This window comes from Phaseolus vulgaris, chromosome 9 (genome assembly GCF_051622355.1).
Source record: "Phaseolus vulgaris cultivar YP4 chromosome 9, ASM5162235v1, whole genome shotgun sequence".
Classification (NCBI taxonomy): Eukaryota; Viridiplantae; Streptophyta; class Magnoliopsida; order Fabales; family Fabaceae; genus Phaseolus; species Phaseolus vulgaris.
The window spans coordinates 5,235,504-5,254,801 of NC_143506.1; the positions used below are offsets into that span (position 1 = coordinate 5,235,504).

The 19,298-nt window shown below is 34.0% G+C and overlaps 1 protein-coding gene and 1 non-coding gene across 2 annotated transcripts; one reads left to right on the forward strand and one right to left on the reverse strand.

Moving 5' to 3' along the window:
* Window positions 1–1,577: 1,577 nt before the first annotated feature.
* LOC137820529 (thaumatin-like protein 1b) lies at window positions 1,578–5,007 on the forward strand. Its single transcript, XM_068624661.2, has 3 exons — window positions 1,578–1,746; window positions 1,827–2,532; window positions 4,317–5,007. Exons 1-3 carry the CDS (start codon window positions 1,683–1,685, stop codon window positions 4,537–4,539), a joined length of 993 nt encoding a protein of 330 aa, XP_068480762.1. The 5' UTR covers window positions 1,578–1,682; the 3' UTR covers window positions 4,540–5,007.
* A 13,949-nt stretch (window positions 5,008–18,956) lies between these two features.
* On the reverse strand, window positions 18,957–19,040 carry TRNAL-CAA (transfer RNA leucine (anticodon CAA)). Its single transcript has one exon. It is a non-coding gene; the product is annotated as a tRNA-Leu (tRNA).
* Between the last annotated feature and the right edge of the window lie 258 nt (window positions 19,041–19,298).

A 19,298-nucleotide genomic window follows, 5' to 3' on the forward strand; every position in this document is an offset into this window, starting at 1 on the left:
TAGTTTTAATATTTTTATTTATAGTATTTAATTTTTTGAAATAAATTTCCTATTTCTTAGATCAACACAAGTTGGTGTATTTTTTTATCGTGAGAATTGACTGTTCATATATCTCTTTTGGGAAATAATTTAGAATGAATTGAGAAAACGTTATTCTGGTTTGTTTATGTATTAAAAAACGTTTTCAAATATCAGTATATAATAATTTTTTTTCTGACAACAAGTAATGAGCTGGAAACGTTTTTAGTTTTTCACGTGAAAAATATGAAGAACAAAGATAAATCTTAAGCTAGTTTTCAAAAAATTTAAAAAGAAATTTGAACAATACAAATTTAACTAATGATTTATTAAATTTCAAAATTAAAATATTGAGCAATACAAATTCAATGTTAATCTGAAAGATTCAATGTTGATCTGAAAGCTTGTTGGAAGAATGAGACACTAAGAATAGGTTTAGCTATTGTTGTTGAAAAAAGTGAATCTTAAGAAATAAAGAGAAATATATGTTAAGAATAATAAATAAATAAAACACTAATTTGATTATTTAAAAGGAAGACAACCTTGTCATTTCATTTTTAAGACTTAATTATTTATACTCGATCACCTCATAAACAATAAATTACGTGAGTTTAAACACATTTATTTATTGAACAATCAAAATGTCATATAAAAGGTTTGGTATTATTTACTAAATAAAAATTTAAGATTATATTATTAAAATGGACAATTTTATAAATTATAATTAATTTTTTTATTTTATATGATTTTATTTTATTGTAAGAATTTTGTGTTAGTAAAATACGATTTTGTTTAAGAATGTCTCAAAGTAGTGTTACCACCAAACACACGTATAAAAAAAGTCATAATTTTGTTTAATTTAATTAATATTTTTTAAAATTTTGAGTGAAATCTTCTTATAATCTTACTTACAATTTTAAGTGTAAATAAAATGTAAAGTTGTGCATAAAAAACACAACTTCAATTTATATAATTAAAATTAAAACCGAGAATGGGCAATACAATTATTTCCACATTATATGGTACATTACTCATACAACTAGTCCACAAGTGAATTCTTTTAAAATTGGGCTGTGTTTGCAATATTAATATATGTGTTTTTATTTAGAAAAAAAGTATTGATATTTTATTATTAATTATTTATATAAAAATATTATTTATCAAAATTAAAAAATGTTAATTTGTTATTTATAACCTATGAAGTGATCTAATAAAAAATATTAAGTTTGAACCGAATGGATCCAAGAAAAATCACAAAGGAATACAATGTTCGCTCTAATCTATCAACACTTGTAGAAGTTAACTTGTTCTTGGAGCCGCTTTAACTCTGCAGTAATTTCTTTCAAACGGCTATTTTCTGGCACTGAAAGGTCAATGAAAGCACTAAATGTTAAGGAAGTAGAGAAGTAAAATAATTTGTTTGGAGAGAAAGATAGCATATTTTCACAGATTTTGTTGACTTTTAATAATTATAATTCTTTTTGAATATTTTACAAAATAAATTTTAGACATTTGGCCATAGTCCCCTATAAATATCCTCATCCTTGAGTTCCATATTTCATTTCACACAACAGAGTAGAAGAGATATTGATAATTTCTTACTTTTTATTCTTTTCTTTAATTTTTAGAGTATCTGAATTCACTCAAGATTCAATTCTTTTAACATGGATCAACTCAAACTATCACTTCAATTTTTACAAACACTTCATCTGTTACTGTTAGCATCAGGTAAATATATCACACCAACAAGTCAGAAGTATCTGAAAAACAGAGACTATGAAATTAAGTAGTAACAAATTTTTGTGCAGGTGCCGTAGCAACAACAACGTTCACAGTGGTTAACAAATGCGATTACACAGTGTGGCCAGGCATTCTCTCAAACACAGGAATCGCGGAGCTTCCAACAACCGGTTTCCTTCTCCAACCCGGCGACTCCAAAACCGTAACTGCTCCAACCTCCTGGGGTGGCCGTTTATGGGGCCGCACTCTCTGCACGCAAGACGCCGCCGGAAAATTCTCCTGCGTGACCGGCGATTGTGGCTCCGGCAAGCTCGAATGTGCGGGCAACGGCGCTTTGCCACCGGCGACCTTGGCCGAGTTCACCCTCGACGCCGACGGAGGCCTCGATTTCTTCGACGTGAGCCTCGTGGACGGTTACAACGTGCCGATGCTGGTGGCTCCCAAGGGTGGGTCCGGCAATAACTGCACCAGCACGGGGTGCGTTGGAGACCTCAACGGCGCGTGTCCTTCGGAGCTTAGGGTTACGAGCGTGGATGGAAAACAGGGCGTGGCATGTAAGAGCGCGTGCGAGGCGTTCGGGTCCCCGCAGTATTGCTGCAAAGGCGCGTTTGGGACGCCCAACACTTGCAAGCCTACGGCGTATTCGCAGATTTTCAAGAACGCTTGCCCACGCGCCTACAGCTACGCGTACGATGACAAGACCAGCACTTTTACATGCGCTTCTTCTGCGGATTACACGATCACTTTTTGCCCTTCCCCTAAAGATAACCCCAGGTAATTTCAGTTTTGCTTTTCACTTCAACACTCAAAAGGCTAATTTCGTCTTTCACATATAATATGAACGTTGGGTTGAGTTGGGGTTGAGAACTGGATCGACGTCTCACACATTTTCTGCTGTGTTCTTCTTTTTTCATGTTACGTTATAACTTTTCATTTGGATAACGACAGAGTAACGGATTAACGGCGTTTTGTTCAGGAAGACCTAATAATGAACGACAAGCTTTTAAAAAAATAAATAAATACTAATGTTAATTAATAAATCATTTTATATTGAATTAGAATTACAGTATATAAGTTATGTGATTTTAAAAAATGTTTAGGAAACCATGTGACATTAATAAAAGAGCTAATAGAGAGTACATATACTTGATTTAACTCGGGAACTCTAAATTGAAAGAAAATGAAATTACATTTTGTTGAAATATAAGTTCATTTGTCGAAAGTCGAAGTTGAGTTTAATATTTCAGTAGAAAATGACTGTCAAACTAAAACCTTATTTCAGACTACTTATGTTAGAAAGAAGTACTAATAGTTTTTATCAAAATATTTAATTAGCATAATCAATGATTTTTTTTGTTGAAACTTATATAAAAATCAATGATTCCCTTTCTGTTAAATTTTTTCTCAACTTTTTAATGTTTTATTAAAAAAGGTTTTAACGAAAAAAACTTTGATGTGTAAAAAACTTATGAGTATTTTATTCTATTTTATAGTGTATGTATTGATAAAAAAATTAGTTAAAAAGTAAGAGTATCATTGCTAAAATAGTAATTATAATAATTTTGAATTTGTTTTCAAAATTCTAATAAATAAAGAGGAAGGGAATGAGTAATTGATAATTTATCTTTAAATTTGATACAAAAATCCACAGATAGTGGCAGGTACTTGTGTAAATCTTAGTACTACTAGAATTTTGGTTCCATTCAAGGAATATTTTGGGTCATGAAAAAATAATTATAGAGATTAATTTTAACCAGTGGATCTCTACTGTTATTTTTTTTTCTGTTTTTCAGTAATCCTTTAATTAATAATTTGACTTTTTTCGAATCAAGATTGTATATATTTATTTTATAGAATATTAATAGAAGGGTAGCATTTTATAGAATATTACTGTTATTTTATAGTAAGAAAGAGTATCGTTATTTTTTATTAAATTGTACATTTGTACTATCTCATGTATTTATTTTATCTGATATATTTTAAAAGTTTGTCTTATTCCTTACGTGAGACTTCTATTTTGTCTATTAAATTATTACTTTTTACACAAAATGTCCTTATATAAATATCTATTAATTAAATAAAAATTAAGATAATGAAATCATAATAATTTAAAGGATAATTTTAAAATAATAAGAAAAACTATACCTGTTTTCCCTAAGAATATCATAGTCATGTTTTTCTATTAATGCACTCTATTTTTTTGAAAAAAAAAATCAGTTATCTTGAATTTTAATAAAATTATAGTCACATATGTTTTAGTGTTTAAAATAATATAAACATTGAGAAGCATAGGAAAGTGACTAGTTCAATCATATAGTATAGATTTATTCAGACATCGAATCTCATGAGTTGAATGGATCATGATATCATATAATTTACTGCACATGACGATCACTAATCTTAAGGTAGCTCTGATATTTAGTTCACAATTAAATAAACTACTATAGTACTCAATAGTGCTGGAATCACATGTTGATATGTTCCTTATTCTCACTTTTTATCTTGGAAATAGTGTTCACAGATTTATTTTTCTTATAATCTTTATTCTGGATTTGCAGTCAGAAATCGTGGCAGGGGCAAAACCCGAAATCAGATAGCAGTGGTTCTTCTTCTTCTTCTGATTCGCCGCCACTTAACAATGGGACAATGGTGTATGTAGGTGCCATGGATGAAAGTGAATTATCATGGTCAGTAGGTACCCATGTGAGTGTGAAGGAATCTCAAGCCATTGCTGGTTTTGTCAGTATCACCATTGCTCTTTGGCTCTTGTGCCACTTATAGTAACTACTTCCTCCTTCGCCATTTTTCTCAAAATTAAGCCCATCATCGACCCACGTTTCTATGGCTGAGAAAGTGGTCACTGGTCAGATCCTATCCACCACTTGTCTGGTTTACTATGTCCTCATGGCCCACGTGAGTTGAGCAGGGCCCACAGGCTGCAACCATGATCACAGCTCCCAAGCATGCGTGTTATTTTAAATACATCCGTCGATGGAACTCCACCACCTTACAACTTACAAAGTGTTTTGTTTTTTTGTGCCAAAGCAGAATCCGATGTTGTAGGTATGGTTATTGTTGCTGAATGGTGAAGAAAGATAAATAGGGAGTGAGATATTTAAATGATTTTTTTTCCTTGTAGCTTTCTTGTTTAGTTTAATAGGTATACTACATAATTCTTTGCCTTCTACTTTCGCTATTACTCATGTTTTTTGAAGCCACAAATATGGATGACCCTAAACACATTCAAAACTTTGTTCCTCTCTCTTTCCTTATCAAATAATTTGACATTTTATACGAAGAGGACGTAAAGGATATAAGACAAAAAATGATATAAATTATTAAATGATAAAAATATTTTCATATAATATTTTAGATTTTCGATTGTAACTACCTACCCTATCAATTGTAACCTATGTAATATAGATACGGATACAGAGATACGTATAATCTCTCTAAGATGTAGGATACGGGGACACGGATCTATATATTATATAATTTTGAATTATATAAATTGAAAATAAATATTTATGTGCAAAAGTATGTTTCAGATTCTTTTGAGATTCTTTTGAGAGCAGAAATATATTTTTCATGACTGATTTAAAAGAATTTGTTCCTTATTTTTATAATCATAATAAAAATTTATACAATAAATTTGAGTTTTTAAAAAATTATTGTATTTATGCCTTTTAAAATTGTGTTAGAACCGTGTTAAAATTTTAAAAATCTAACAAATATTTAAATATTTTTTGAATTGAACACTTAACCGATAAGTGTCATACGAGTGTCGACACCGATATGTGTGTCCGACACGGATACGCTCATTTAATAAAAGTGTCTAAGTTTCATAGTTATAACTACGTTATCAATAATAACTCTCCATCAGTATCATTTATTTTTAATTTTATCTTTTATCTTTTTATGTGTTATATAAATATACTCTGCTAATCTATGTATAATGATCAATAAAATATATCATTCTTGATCAATTCATTGGTTTTAGGTATGTAAGTGTCCATACAAATATTATATAATGATCAATAAAATATATCATTCTTGATCAATTCATTGGTTTTAGGTATGTAAGTGTCCATACAAATATTATTGGGGACCGATCTGATCTATTAAAGAGAAAGTGATTTTGGTTTGGTCTAGAACCAAGCGTTCATTAATCTGATATCTAAATCACCCTATTCACTTCGCTGTGGTTGCTGTTTCTTCTACATCTTATCCTCCTTTTTATATTTCAACTTACCAAATTTTGTATTTCATAATTTAACCTACCAATGAGTATTGAGTAACAATAAGGACATATAACAATCCTTCACATACTTTATGTTATCATTTTGTTTCTGCCGTCTACATAATATACAAACACAAAATATACTCTCTTTTTTTGTAAATTAATAAACAGAGGAATTTTAATATTTATTAATAAAACAAACTTATCATTATTAGTTTGAATATATATCTTGAGTCTTTTGAAACTGCAATTATTTTTCTCAGTAGTTATGTTTTCAATCATTGTCTTATTTTATTCAAGAACAATTGTATTTAGACATCTTTTATCAAACAAACACCCATCTCACAATTTTATTTTAATATTATAATCATATAATTAAAATATTAATATAATTAGTTATTAAATGGTTGTTTCCTTTTATAACGGATTGTGAAAACATGAAGGCTCTTTATTAGAAAGGTAAAAATTATATATATATATATATATATAATTTTTATTGGAAAGAATTATTTGAATTTAAAAAAAAATGTTATTTAAAGGGTAAAATAGTAAAATACTAGATTTTTTACTTTTTTTTAATTTAAATTTGTCTACATTTTTTAAAATTCAAAATTTCAATTCAAAATAAATAATTATTAAATTTTAATATTATAAAGAATAAAATTGATGTGTACACTAAAATAGTAAATCCTTTATATATAGATAACTCCAACAAAGCCTTTAACTCGTAATTAAATGGGTTTGTGTTGGGAGTCTTGACTTTTGGCACACTCAATTGATGTAGTTGTTGAAATTGGCATATCATCCACCCAAAGGGACTATACAAATGCCCATAATTGAGTTTTCTTGTTAAAATGGTGCATCATGCTGTGTTGGGGACTTCTCTATCACAGTGCAGAAAGATAAGCAAGAAGAAAAAGGCTGAAATTTCAAAGTAAAATAATAATTCTGAAACTGTTGCTTATGTTTTTGGATTCATTGTATTATTATGGTTTGGTGCATTTACGGGTAAATGCTAAACTGAAATTGCATGAGACAATTATTGTTCAACATACGTAACCCACTTTATTATTAATCACACTAACAAGGTAGGCACCGATCCTGCGGAAAAGAGAAAAGAGATGAAAAAGAATATGCAACCCTTGATTGAAAAAGGGAGAACAGAGGAACCAGAAAAGAAGACCCAGTAGCGGTGAGAGCAGAGTATAACAAAAAAGAAACGTGAAAGGAAAGAGAAGAAGAAAAAGATATTATTATTCTATTCACTGGAAGTATGTTACAAAAGGGGTATAAAAAGAAAGAAAAACAAACACTGTTGGACAGCCCAAATAGGAAAAGCCCAAACTGAACAAAACTGAACCAAAAAGAAAAAATACAAGCAATTATATTTTATCACCCCCCCTCAAGCTGGGAGTACAGGTTCTTCATTCCCAGCTTGCAGTGAAGAACTTGGAAGGTAGACGGAGGGAGAGGCTTTGTGAGGATGTCAGCAGTTTGCATTGAGGAAGAGATGGGGAGTATTTTGATGAGTCCAGCACTGAGTTTGTCCCGAACAAGATGGCAGTCGATCTCTATATGTTTGGTTCGTTCGTGGAAAACCTGATTGGATGCAATATGTATTGCAGACTGGTTGTCGCAATAAAGGATGGCAGGTTGAGTGAAATGAATATGGAGGTCTTGTAATAAGTAGGTTAACCATTGGATTTCACAGGTGGTTGCAGCTAACGCTCTATATTCGGCTTCTGAAGAACTTCTGGAGATCGTCTGTTGCTTCTTGGATTTCCAGGAAATGAGTGATTCACCAAGAAAAATAGAGAAGATGATGGAAGAGGCCCAAGCACAAGCCCACATGCAAGCCCACCAAAGGGTAGATTTGGGCCAACCATAGAGTTATGGCCAAGAGGATCCAAGAAGACGTTCTTTTACATGTTCAAATGCCATAAACTCTAGTGTAGAGTAGACTTTAATTTCTTGTCAAAATTAGCATAGGAACTTTATTTGTAATTTTCTTAGAATTAATTTTGGCACCTAAAACACCAACGTAGGTAAACTTAGAGTTTCTAAAAAAACCTCTAAATTTACCAAGGCTGGTCTAGAAAGCCCATGGAGGGGGTGAGCATAAAAACTAGACACACCCCTCCCCATGTGCTCATTTGTGCACCCATGTGCCATGTGCACCCATGTGCTTCACATTTACATTTCATTTGGCTAGCATTAGGGTTGCATTATGGTCCTCCTTAGCCTATAAAAGGAGGAGCCTACACCTTGTATTTTCAAGTTTATTGTGAGTAAAGTTATGCTACCATTTTGTGCCAAGCTTTGCTTCTCCTAGAATTCTAGGCTCTAAACTTCACTTCCTTCACATCTCCTTGGGCTGGCCGAACCTCCCTATAACCATACCTTTCATGCACCTTCAAGATCAACACCACTCTTAGGAGGATATTGCTCACACACCTTCATAGCTTCCGCACCACTTTTCTTACATGATTCAAGAAGACCTTCATGAAATGCCATCATTTGGTATCATGAGCTTGGGTTCTTCAAGATGAGTTGCTTTTGGTCTTTTCATTTCTAGTTCTTCTTTTATTTCATGTTGTTTATCTTTTCCATAATTGTCTTGCTGTTTTTTGCATTTTAATTTTGTTTTGGTGTGCTTTGGGGAAGATCCAACCGAAGCACTTTTGTTCAATTGATCTTGAACAAGTTCTTGTGCAATTTGTGATAGGATTCCATACACCTTTGAGTTGCTATTTTCTTTTAGGCTTTTGAGTCTTTATTGCTTTCTTATTTGGTTCATATTATGCTTTTGAGTCTTTAATTTCTGAATCCATATATGTTTTGTCAAGTCATGTTCATCCACAATGTCAACAATTCTTAGTAGTCCTTTATTTGGCTTGATTGTTTCTTGATTTTGGGTATCTTTAATTGCTTTGAATCTGCTGTTCTTTGATATTTTGGTGCCTTTTTAATTTTAGTTTGAGTTCCTATTTGTGTTTAGATCCTACACAAATTCTATTTCACAAACTCTATTGTGTTTAAATTTTGGTATCTTGCTGTTTTTGTTTCCAGTTTACAGAATCCCCTGTTTCACATTTTCTGTGCTGGCTGTTTTGTTCCAGAAAAATATTTTCACTCATAGGAAAATTTTGATTCTCTGGAATATGCAAGTTTGAAGTGTTATAGAAAGGACAAAAAAAGAATTAGTCCAAAAGAATCAACAGAAAAAAAATGATAAATCTTTTAAAATCAGTGTGCAAATCTGAGGCGCTACAGCTGGCGTAACTGAACACCAAAATTGCAAAATTTATTAAAAAACAATGGTGCATGCGTTTTGAGTGATTCCAAAGCCAGATTTTAGCTAAGATCTTGAATATCTTGCATATCAAATTTCAGAATCATATCTTAAAAAAACAGCTCAGCATAAATTGGGGAAAAACACGTTTCTGGCCCACAACATTTTCCAGTGGTGCTGTTTTTTTTATTTGGTCATCTAATTCTAGTGCTATTCTTAGGATTCTTTTGTGTGCCTACCTTTATTTTGGTACCTTTTATTTGCTTGCTTAATATTTCTTGGACCTCTTTCTAGTTGTCATAATCTAACTCCTTTTGGTGGTACTGTTTTATTCAATTAAATTGTTTCTTGCTTTTGTTCTTTGACCTCTAATTTGGTGCTGGAATTTATTTCTCCTTTGGTGCTTAATTGAATGGAAACTTGACTTGGGTAAGGTCTAGTCTTTTGATAGGTGCTGGAATTGGAGAATTAAAACCTTCATTCTAAGGGGAAACAAAGCCAAGGCCGAAACAAGCTTTCTTGAAAAACACTACAAACACTTGGAGGGCCAACAAGCAAAGACAACAAGGAAGTGCATTTAGCAAAACAAGGATCAACAAAGAGAGTTTTCTTAATTTCCTTGCAACTTAATTTGTGTTAATTACCTCTTAATTACGATTTAGACGGTGAGTGTGTCTTCAAGGGCTCAAAGTGTCCAAGAAGCCTCACCTAGGGTCGACTAGTATAGAATTCTTAATTAGCAATTGTTAATTGTTTGTAATTGTTTTTCTATTGCTTAGTTAGTGACGCTTTGCATGGTTATTTTGTTAAGTTTGTGTTAAACCGACTAGCTTTGTTGATTAGTAGCTTGCATTGTTTTCTTTCATTGAAAATTTGATTTCTCAACTTAATTGTGTTCTAAGTGGTTTACTAAGAGAAAGTTTTGTGTGAAGACATTGAGGGATAGTTTTTGGCTAAGGCAAAGGCTTGGTATTTAAGTAGTCCTTTGTGACTCACCTCCCTTACCTGGAAAACTACCTTATTTGACTTTCCTAAGTTTTCTCAAGGTAAAATACTTGTATACACAAGCTTTAGCCATGTCTTCTTCTTCTCATTCTACAAAGTCTATTGGAAGTGAATTAAAATCTTTAAAAACTCTTTTGAAAGAAGTTTCACAAACTGTGCAATCAATTGCTTATAGACAATTGGAGAGTGAGACTAAACTTAATGTTTTGACTAAAGCAAAGGATGAGAAGTCTCACATTCTAAAAAAATTACCTTCTCATGCATATATCTCTAAAGATCATGATTCTTTTGGGGAGGGAAGCATTAGAGTAAATGATTATTATCAAGCACCCCCTAGAAGACATAGAAGAGATAGAAAAGAACAAGAAAACCCAAGAGAGGTTAGGGTAGAACAACCCCATTTCCATGGAAAAGAAAATATAGAAGCTTGCCTAGATTGGGAAATGAGGGTAGAAAAATTGTTTGCTTCCCATAAAGAAAGAAAGGAAAGAAAAATACAAAAAAAGAGAGGGGAAGTCGAAAGGGAAGCTAAAGAAAAAGAAGAAAAAGAAAAGCATGAGAAGACCCTTGAAGAACAAAAGGCGTGGGAGAAGAGTGTTCCTTCCCACAAGGTCATTCAACAAGACCAAAGATTTAAAAATACCTTTGAAAATATGTGTCTTGTTGAACAACCTCAAAGCCTTACCTTTTGTAAAGGAACACTTGCAAGCCTAAGTGAAAAAGAAGAGTCTTTAAAAGAAGCTTGCATAGATAAAAATGAAATAGATTATTTCTCATATGTGCTAGGATATCACCAAGTGAATGTCAAGTTTTTATAAGCATCTACAAAAACAATTTTTTATGTGAAGTAGGGCCTAAAGAAACTTGTCATGTCTTATTGAGACAACCATTGCAAAGTGTACAAATCCTTAGAAACAATGGTTGTCACAACGAGACTATCCTTACACATAAGAGAAAAAGTCTTCATGAAAGAGAACTCATGGGACAAATTAGAGTTGATAAAACTTTAGAGCTTTTAAAAGGAAAACTTTTGTCCCCCATGAGAAAAGAAGTTCAAAGACATTACCTTAGGTACAATTCTTGTTTTCAAACTACACCCAAGGCAATGTCTCATGAACTCTATACTCCTTCACCTTTTGCAAATGATCCTTGGGAAGATACAAATTTCATATTAAAACTCCCTAGGACAACAAAAGGTTTTGATTCAATTTTCATGGTTATGGATAAACTCTTCTCTAGAGAAGTGATACATCTTCATGGTTTATCCTCAAGCATAGTGTTGAATAGAGCTTCAAATTTTGCAAACCATGATTTGAGGATTTCCTTTGGAAAACTTGCAACTAAGTTGCACACTTTAAATTCTTATCATCCTCAAACGCATGGTCAAAATACAATTGAAAATCTAGCTCTTTCTACTATGCCTAGAATAATCATAAAGGACAAACACAAGTCTAGAGATAAGCATACATACCATAAAGTAGTTCACAAAACTACTTGTATTTCTACTTTTGAGGTTATATGTGGGCTAAATCATCTTTCTCCTTTTAAGTTGTTACCATCTCCTATAGGATTTATACCTAAAGAGAAAGTAACCACAAATGCACATTTCAAAATGCATAAGATGATTAGAGAACACATACAACAATCAAAAGAGAAACATTGTCCAAAGTTGCCAAAACCAAAAGAAAAACAAAAATGGCAACATAGTAAAATTGATTTTCAAACTAACACCTATGCTTTATTTGATGATTTATATAGGTGGACGTTTGATCCAGGAGGACAAGCTTTGGCGAAGCAAGAGGCTGCTATCCGAGATCAAGTTTGTAGATCTGAGGATAGATCTTCTCAAGAAGGAGGAGATGATGGACACCATCCAACCACCTCATCCCCCTAGTTGAAGAAAAAAACTTTGGATTTGAGGACAAATCCTTTTCAAGAGGGAGGGGATGATGGAAGAGGCCCAAGCACAAGCCCACATGCAAGCCCACCAAAGGGTAGATTTGGACCAACCATAGAGTTATGGCCAAGAGGATCCAAGAAGACGTTCTTTTACATGTTCAAATGCCATAAACTCTAGTGTAGAGTAGACTTTAATTTCTTGTCAAAATTAGCATAGGAACTTTATTTGTAATTTTCTTAGAATTAATTTTGGCACCTAAAACACCAACGTAGGTAAACTTAGAGTTTCTAAAAAAACCTCTAAATTTACCAAGGCCGGTCTAGAAAGCCCATGGAGGGGGTGAGCATAAAAACTAAACACACCCCTCCCCATGTGCTCATTTGTGCACCCATGTGCTTCACATTTACATTTCATTTGGCTAGCATTAGGGTTGCATTATGGTCCTCCTTAGCCTATAAAAGGAGGAGCCTACACCTTGTATTTTCAAGTTTATTGTGAGTAAAGTTATGCTGCCATTTTGTGCCAAGCTTTGCTTCTCCTAGAATTCTAGGCTCTAAACTTCACATCCTTCACCATTCCTTGGGCTGGCCGAACCTCTCTATAATCATACCTTTCATGCACCTTCAAGATCAACACCACTCTTAGGAGGATCTTACACACACACCTTCATAGCTTCCGCACCACTTTCTTACATGATTCAAGAAGACCTCCACTCTTGGGATGGCATTTTCATGAAGGTCTTCTTGAATCATGTAAGAAAGTGGTGCAGAAGCTATTAAGGTGTGTGTGTAAGATCCTCCTAAGAGTGGTGTTGATCTTGAAGGTGCATGATAGGTATGGTTATAGGGAGGTTTGGCCAGCCCAAGGAGATGTGAAGGAAGTGAAGTTTAGAGCCTAGAATTCTAGGAGAAGTAAAGCTTGGCACAAAATGGCAGCATAACTTTACTCACAATAAACTTGAAAATACAAGGTGTAGGCTCCTCCTTTTATAGGCTAAGGAGGACCATAATGCAACCCTAATGCTAGCCAAATGAAATGTAAATGTGAAGCACATGGGTGCACATGGCACATGGGTGCACAAATGAGCACACGGGGAGGGGTGTCTAGTTTTTATGCTCACCCCCTCCATGGGCTTTCTAGACCGGCCTTGGTAAATTTAGAGGTTTTTTTAGAAACTCTAAGTTTACCTACGTTGGTGTTTTAGGTGCCAAAATTAATTCTAAGAAAATTACAAATGAAGTTCCTATGCTAATTTTGACAAGAAATTAAAGTCTACTCTACACTAGAGTTTATGGCATTTGAACATGTAAAAGAACGTCTTCTTGGATCCTCTTGGCCATAACTCTATGGTTGGCCCAAATCTACCCTTTGGTGGGCTTGCATGTGGGCTTGTGCTTGGGCCTCTTCCATCAAAAGCCGGTTACAGATTTTCTTGTCTCGGGGCAAGTGGCCCAATCTGAGTCACTATATGCTTTGAGTTGAAAAGTGCTTGCTGCTGACAGAAATAGACCATGACCAGGTGCATTCTTGAGGTATCGAAGGATGCGAAAAGCGGCTTGACGATGTATTGTTGTAGGTGCTGAAACAAATTGACTCAGTTTGTTCACGCTAAAGGCAATGTCTGGTCTGGTGTTGGTCAAGTAGATGAGTCTTCCTATTAGGCGTCGGTATGAAGAGGATTCTGCAGCAGATAAGAGATCACCTTGAGTACTTGAAAGCTGCGAAGAATGAACCATGGGTGTTGGGACAGGCGCACAATCAAGCATCCCTGTCTCATGAAGAAGATCCATGGTATACTTCCGTTGTGAGAGGTGAATACCAGTGTTGTTGCGGGCTACTTCAAGTCCCAAAAAGAAAGTTAGGTCACCCAGATTTTTGATCTTGAAATGTTGATGCAGCAGTGTAGTGATGTGGGTAATTTCCTCAAAATTATTTCCAGTAAGGACGATGTCGTCAACATACACAAGAAAGGCAGTTATGTGAGTGTTTTGCGTTTTTATAAATAAGGAATGATCAGCAGCAGACAAAACATAACCATTAGAAAGTAAGAATTGAGATAGTTTGGCATACCATTTTCGACTTGCTTGGCGTAGGTCATAGAGCGAACGTTGCAGTTTGCAAACAATTTGTGGATTAGGGACATCAATTCCAGGAGGTGGCTTCATGTATACTTCTTCAAGAAGGTCTCCATGTAGAAAGGCGTTGTTAACATCCAGTTGTTTGAGGAACCATTTGCGTGATGCAGCAAGGGCGAGAAGCAGGCGCAAGGTGGTCAGTTTTGCAACTGGAGCAAAAGTATCAAGAAAGTCTAGCCCTTCAAGTTGCGCATAGCCTTTTGCAACGAGACGTGCCTTGTAGCGTTCGATTGTACCGTCTGATCTATGCTTTACCTTGTACACCCAGCGACAGCCAATGGCTTTCTTTCCCAAGGGAAGGGGCACTAGTGTCCAAGTGTTGTTTGCAGAGAGAGCAGTAAGTTCTTCTGCCATTGCTTCTTTCCAGCAGTCATGTTTGGAAGCATCCTCATAATTTTGAGGTTCAGTTGAAGAAGAAAAAAAAGCAATAATATGTTGAAAATTAGAAGATAGAGCATGATAGGACACAAAATTATTAACAGGATATTTAGAACTTACAGTATGTGCAGATGACATGTCAGTATGAAAATCTGCAAGGTGGGTAGGAGTTCTCCTAACCCGAGTGGATCTCCGTGGCGATGTATGTTCCGCAGTTTCAGTAGGAATCATGATCTCAGTAGCAGTGTTGTTGTTGTCAGAGAAAAAATCATAGGTAGAAACATAAGGTTGAGGAACAGGCAAAGATAAATTGTTGGGACCCTCATTCTCATCATCTTTCATTTTATAAGGAAAATGATGTTCATAGAAAACAGTATGTCTAGAAATCTTGATTTTATGATTTTGAAGATTAAGAAAAAGATAACCTTTAGTGTGTGGTTGAAAGCCAAGAAAAATACCAGATACAACCCTATCATCTAGTTTCTTTCTGTGAGAAGTAATAGTGCTAGAGTAGCAAAGACAACCAAAAACACGTAAAGATGAGATATCATACAAAGTACCATTTAATTTTTCATAAGGAGTCATGTTCTGCAGCAAAGGAGTAGGAATACAGTTGATGAGAAGAACAACATGTAAAACAGCAAAATGCCAAAAAATAGGGGGTAAATTGGCTTGAAAAAGCAAAGCACGCGTTACATTAAGAATATGCTGGTGTTTGCGTTCTGCAATACCATTCTGTTCGGGTGTTTCTATACAAGTTTTTTGATGAATAATGCCTTTCGAAGAAAACAAATTTGTCATAGAAAATTCAGCCCCATTATCAGAACGTATAATTTTGAGAGTGGTTTGAAAGTGGTTTTCAACATAAGATAAAAAATTAGATATGTGATTTCTCACTTCAGATTTTGTGCGCATAGGAATCACCCAAGTATAGCGAGAAAAATCATCTACAATAGTTAAAAAATACCGAAAACCATGCATAGAAATAACAGAACAAGGACCCCATATATCCATATGTAAAATCTCAAAAATTTTAGAAGTAATGGAATCACTTAAAGCAAACGGAAGTTTTCTTTGCTTTGCTCTATGACAAGTATCACACAGATATGGTTTATGGGCAGAAATAAAAGAGTATCGAGATCTCAAAACATGTAATCATTCATCAGAAAGATGTCCCAGTCTATTGTGCCACACATTAGTGTCTTTCAAAACAGAATGAACAGATCTGTTGATAGTATGTTTTTGAAAAACAGAAGCATGAAAAATGTACAAGCCATCTTTGGCTTCAACTGTACCAATCTTCTCTTTCGTTAGATTGTCCTGTATCACACAATCCTTGGATGAGAAAATCAAGTGACAGTTCAAATTAGAAGCAAGTTTGGAAGTGGAAATCAGATTAAAAGTGAATTCAGGCACATACAAAACATTATTTAGGTAAAACTTATTACTGAATGCCACAGTTCCAGAACAACTAGTATAGAAATGATGTCCATTTGGCAAACTGATAAGAACAGGTTTTATACTTTTATAAGAGGTGAAATCAGACAAACAGGTGCAAACATGATCAGTCGCTCCTGAATCTAAGATCCAAGAGCCTTTAATACTAGTATAAAGGTTTGAAATAGTAACATTACCAGTTGTAGAATCCTTGTGATTGGTATCAACAGTAAGAGAGCCCACTTGATTTACTTGCACAGGTGGCTGAGTGGCAATATTGTTTGTTGCATTTTGCTTGATCAAGGCAGATAAGACTTGATATTGCTGAGCTGTGAAGGCAGAACGCATGTCTCCAGAATCCTGTTCTTGTTGACAATTCTTAAAAGGAATATCATCAGTTAAAACAACATTAAGCAAAGGAGCGGTCCTACTGTTTGGAGGATAATAACCGGGAGGAAAGCCATGTTTCCTGTAACATGTATCTATGGTGTGACCATTCCTACCACAATGAGTACAAATTTTCTTATTGTTGTTGAATTTGAAATTCTTATTTTCTTGATTTGGAAAACCCACTTTTCTATAACAGACATTCTTAGCATGACCCAATCTTCCACAGAAAGAACATTTAACAGAATTACGATTCACACTAGTATGATTAATATTTGTAAGCAAAAAATTACTTGCCAATTGACGTTCTTGCTGTGCCACAAGAGAGAAAATTTTTGAAATAGGTGGAATCGGTTCCATGAGGAGTACGTGGGACCGAATATTGCTGAATTGATCATTAAGCCCTCGAAGAAACTGCATGGCTTGATCCTCGCATTTCCTTTGACTAATAACAGAGGCTAAAGAGCAAGAGGGCTTATGTTGACAAAGACAGATAGGGTTAGGTCGAAAGTTATCAAGCTCATCCCAAATAATTCTGAGTTTCGTAAAATAATCAGTCACTGACAAATCGTTCTGATTTAAAGAAGATGCCTCTAATTGCAAATCGGAAATCCTAGAGAGATCACCTTGAGAATATCTTGTTTTCAAATCATTCCACACATCTACAACAATATCCATCCAAATCACACTTTGTCTAATTGGAAGGGATACCGAATTCACTAACCAGGACAATACCATATTGTTGCATCTGACCCAGGCCGAATAGTTGGAATCGCTCGTTGGTGGGCAGGGATGGGTGCCCAGGACGAATTCGACTTTATTCTTCGCACTTAGCGCTGTTATGATAGACCGACTCCAAGAATGATAATTTGTCGCGTCAAGAACCAGTGAAACCAGTGAAGCCGCAGGGTTTTCACCAGGATGAAGATAAAGTTAGCTGTTTGCAGATGGTTCCATTGTGGCCGATTTTGCTGAAAGAAAAAAAAATAAGAAAGGAACGTAAGTAGAAAATATGTATAAAGATGAAGAAAAGGAGGAAGACAAAGTGCGCAGCAGAGCTCTTCAAAGGAAGAGCTCTGATACCATAACAAGGTAGGCACCGATCCTGCGAAAAAGAGAAAAGAGATGAAAAAGAATATGCAACCCTTGATTGAAAAAGGGAGAACAAAGAAACCAGAAAAGAAGACCCAGTAGCGGTGAGAGCAGAGTATAACAGAAAAGAAACGTGAAAGGAAAGAGAAGAAGAAAAAGATATTATTATTCTATTCACTGGAAGTATGTTACAAAAGGGGTATAAAAAGAAAGAAAAACAAACGTTGTTGGACAACCCAAATAGGAAAAGCCCAAACTGAACCAAAAAGAAAAAATACAAGCAATTATATTTTATCACACACTGCATTCGGATTTTGATTAAGAAATTAAGCTTAATTCAACTTAACTAAAGTTTAAATTTTTTCTTTATTATAATTCTTGAATTTAAGATAAATTTTACTTTTAATTAGATTTTTCTCAAAAAACTATTAAACATATTAACACAATTTGATTTAAATGGAAATTGATTAATTCAAATATAGATAGTGTTTGTGTAGTGTAGTCATTCGTTTCACTACTTATCTCCACATTTTTAATATTCAATGTTTATACCAGACATAATAACGATTGATATCTTATTTTTAGACAGGTGGCCCAAAACAATATTTCATGTCAATTACTTCCTTCACCCAATCACTCGATGAACTTTTACAAATCTCATTATGCCCTTCTCTTTGTTAAACACTCCAAATATAAATATTCATAAGTAATTAACATTTGCAGTTGAAGCTTCCAGACGTCTATGTCTGTAGTATAGAAATGCGTTATGAATATCATTATTCGAAATTGGGTTTTGTATTCTGGATATACATATCTGGAATTTGGTTTTGAATTCCGGATTACATATCCGAAATAATTAACTGTGTTCTGGATATGGGCATGCGAAAATATATTTTTTGACTTATGAATTTCTATATCCGGAAGTTAAGTGATATTTATTTTTTCAGCATTCTCAATGGATACAGCTGTCTCAGAGGAGAAATGTGATCAGAAGAATGGCAAGATGACCCTAAACCCAAAACGAAGGGGTGTTGTGATTAGGTGCAGATCTCCTCCTTAACCTAATTTCAAGGACATTTTCGTATTTACACAAATTTCATTAAAGACATTTTCGTATTTCCACAAACCTGATTGGGTGCAGAATCAGCCGTATTTCATTTGTTGAAGTTGGGCCAGGCCCTTGATTCGGTTTCAACACGGGCCTGAATTATTGTACGGAACAAGGGTGGAGCCCTTATATTAATCTTATGACCTTTATTAATTTTAAAATAAAGCATAAAGTTTTGAAAACAAAATAAATGAAGAACTTATACAAATTAAAAAATATTATTTTGTCAGAAGTGGGATTTGAACCCACGCCCTCGTTAGAGGATCAGAACTTGAGTCTGACGCCTTAGACCACTCGGCCATCCTGACCTATTGATATGATTTTATTTTATCTTTTATCAATATTATAATAATTCTATTTTTATAACATTCAGTCTCTTATTTCTTTTATTTGTAATAATAATTTTTTTTAAGGAAATTATAGATATTTTAAAAGGAAGTAAAAAAAATATTGGTTCACAAAAGAAAAATATAAATATGTTGAATTACATAATCCTATGAAAAGAGACATAAAAAGAAAAAAAAAGTGAATATTGTTTGAATGGAGGTACCATAACTAAACTGAAG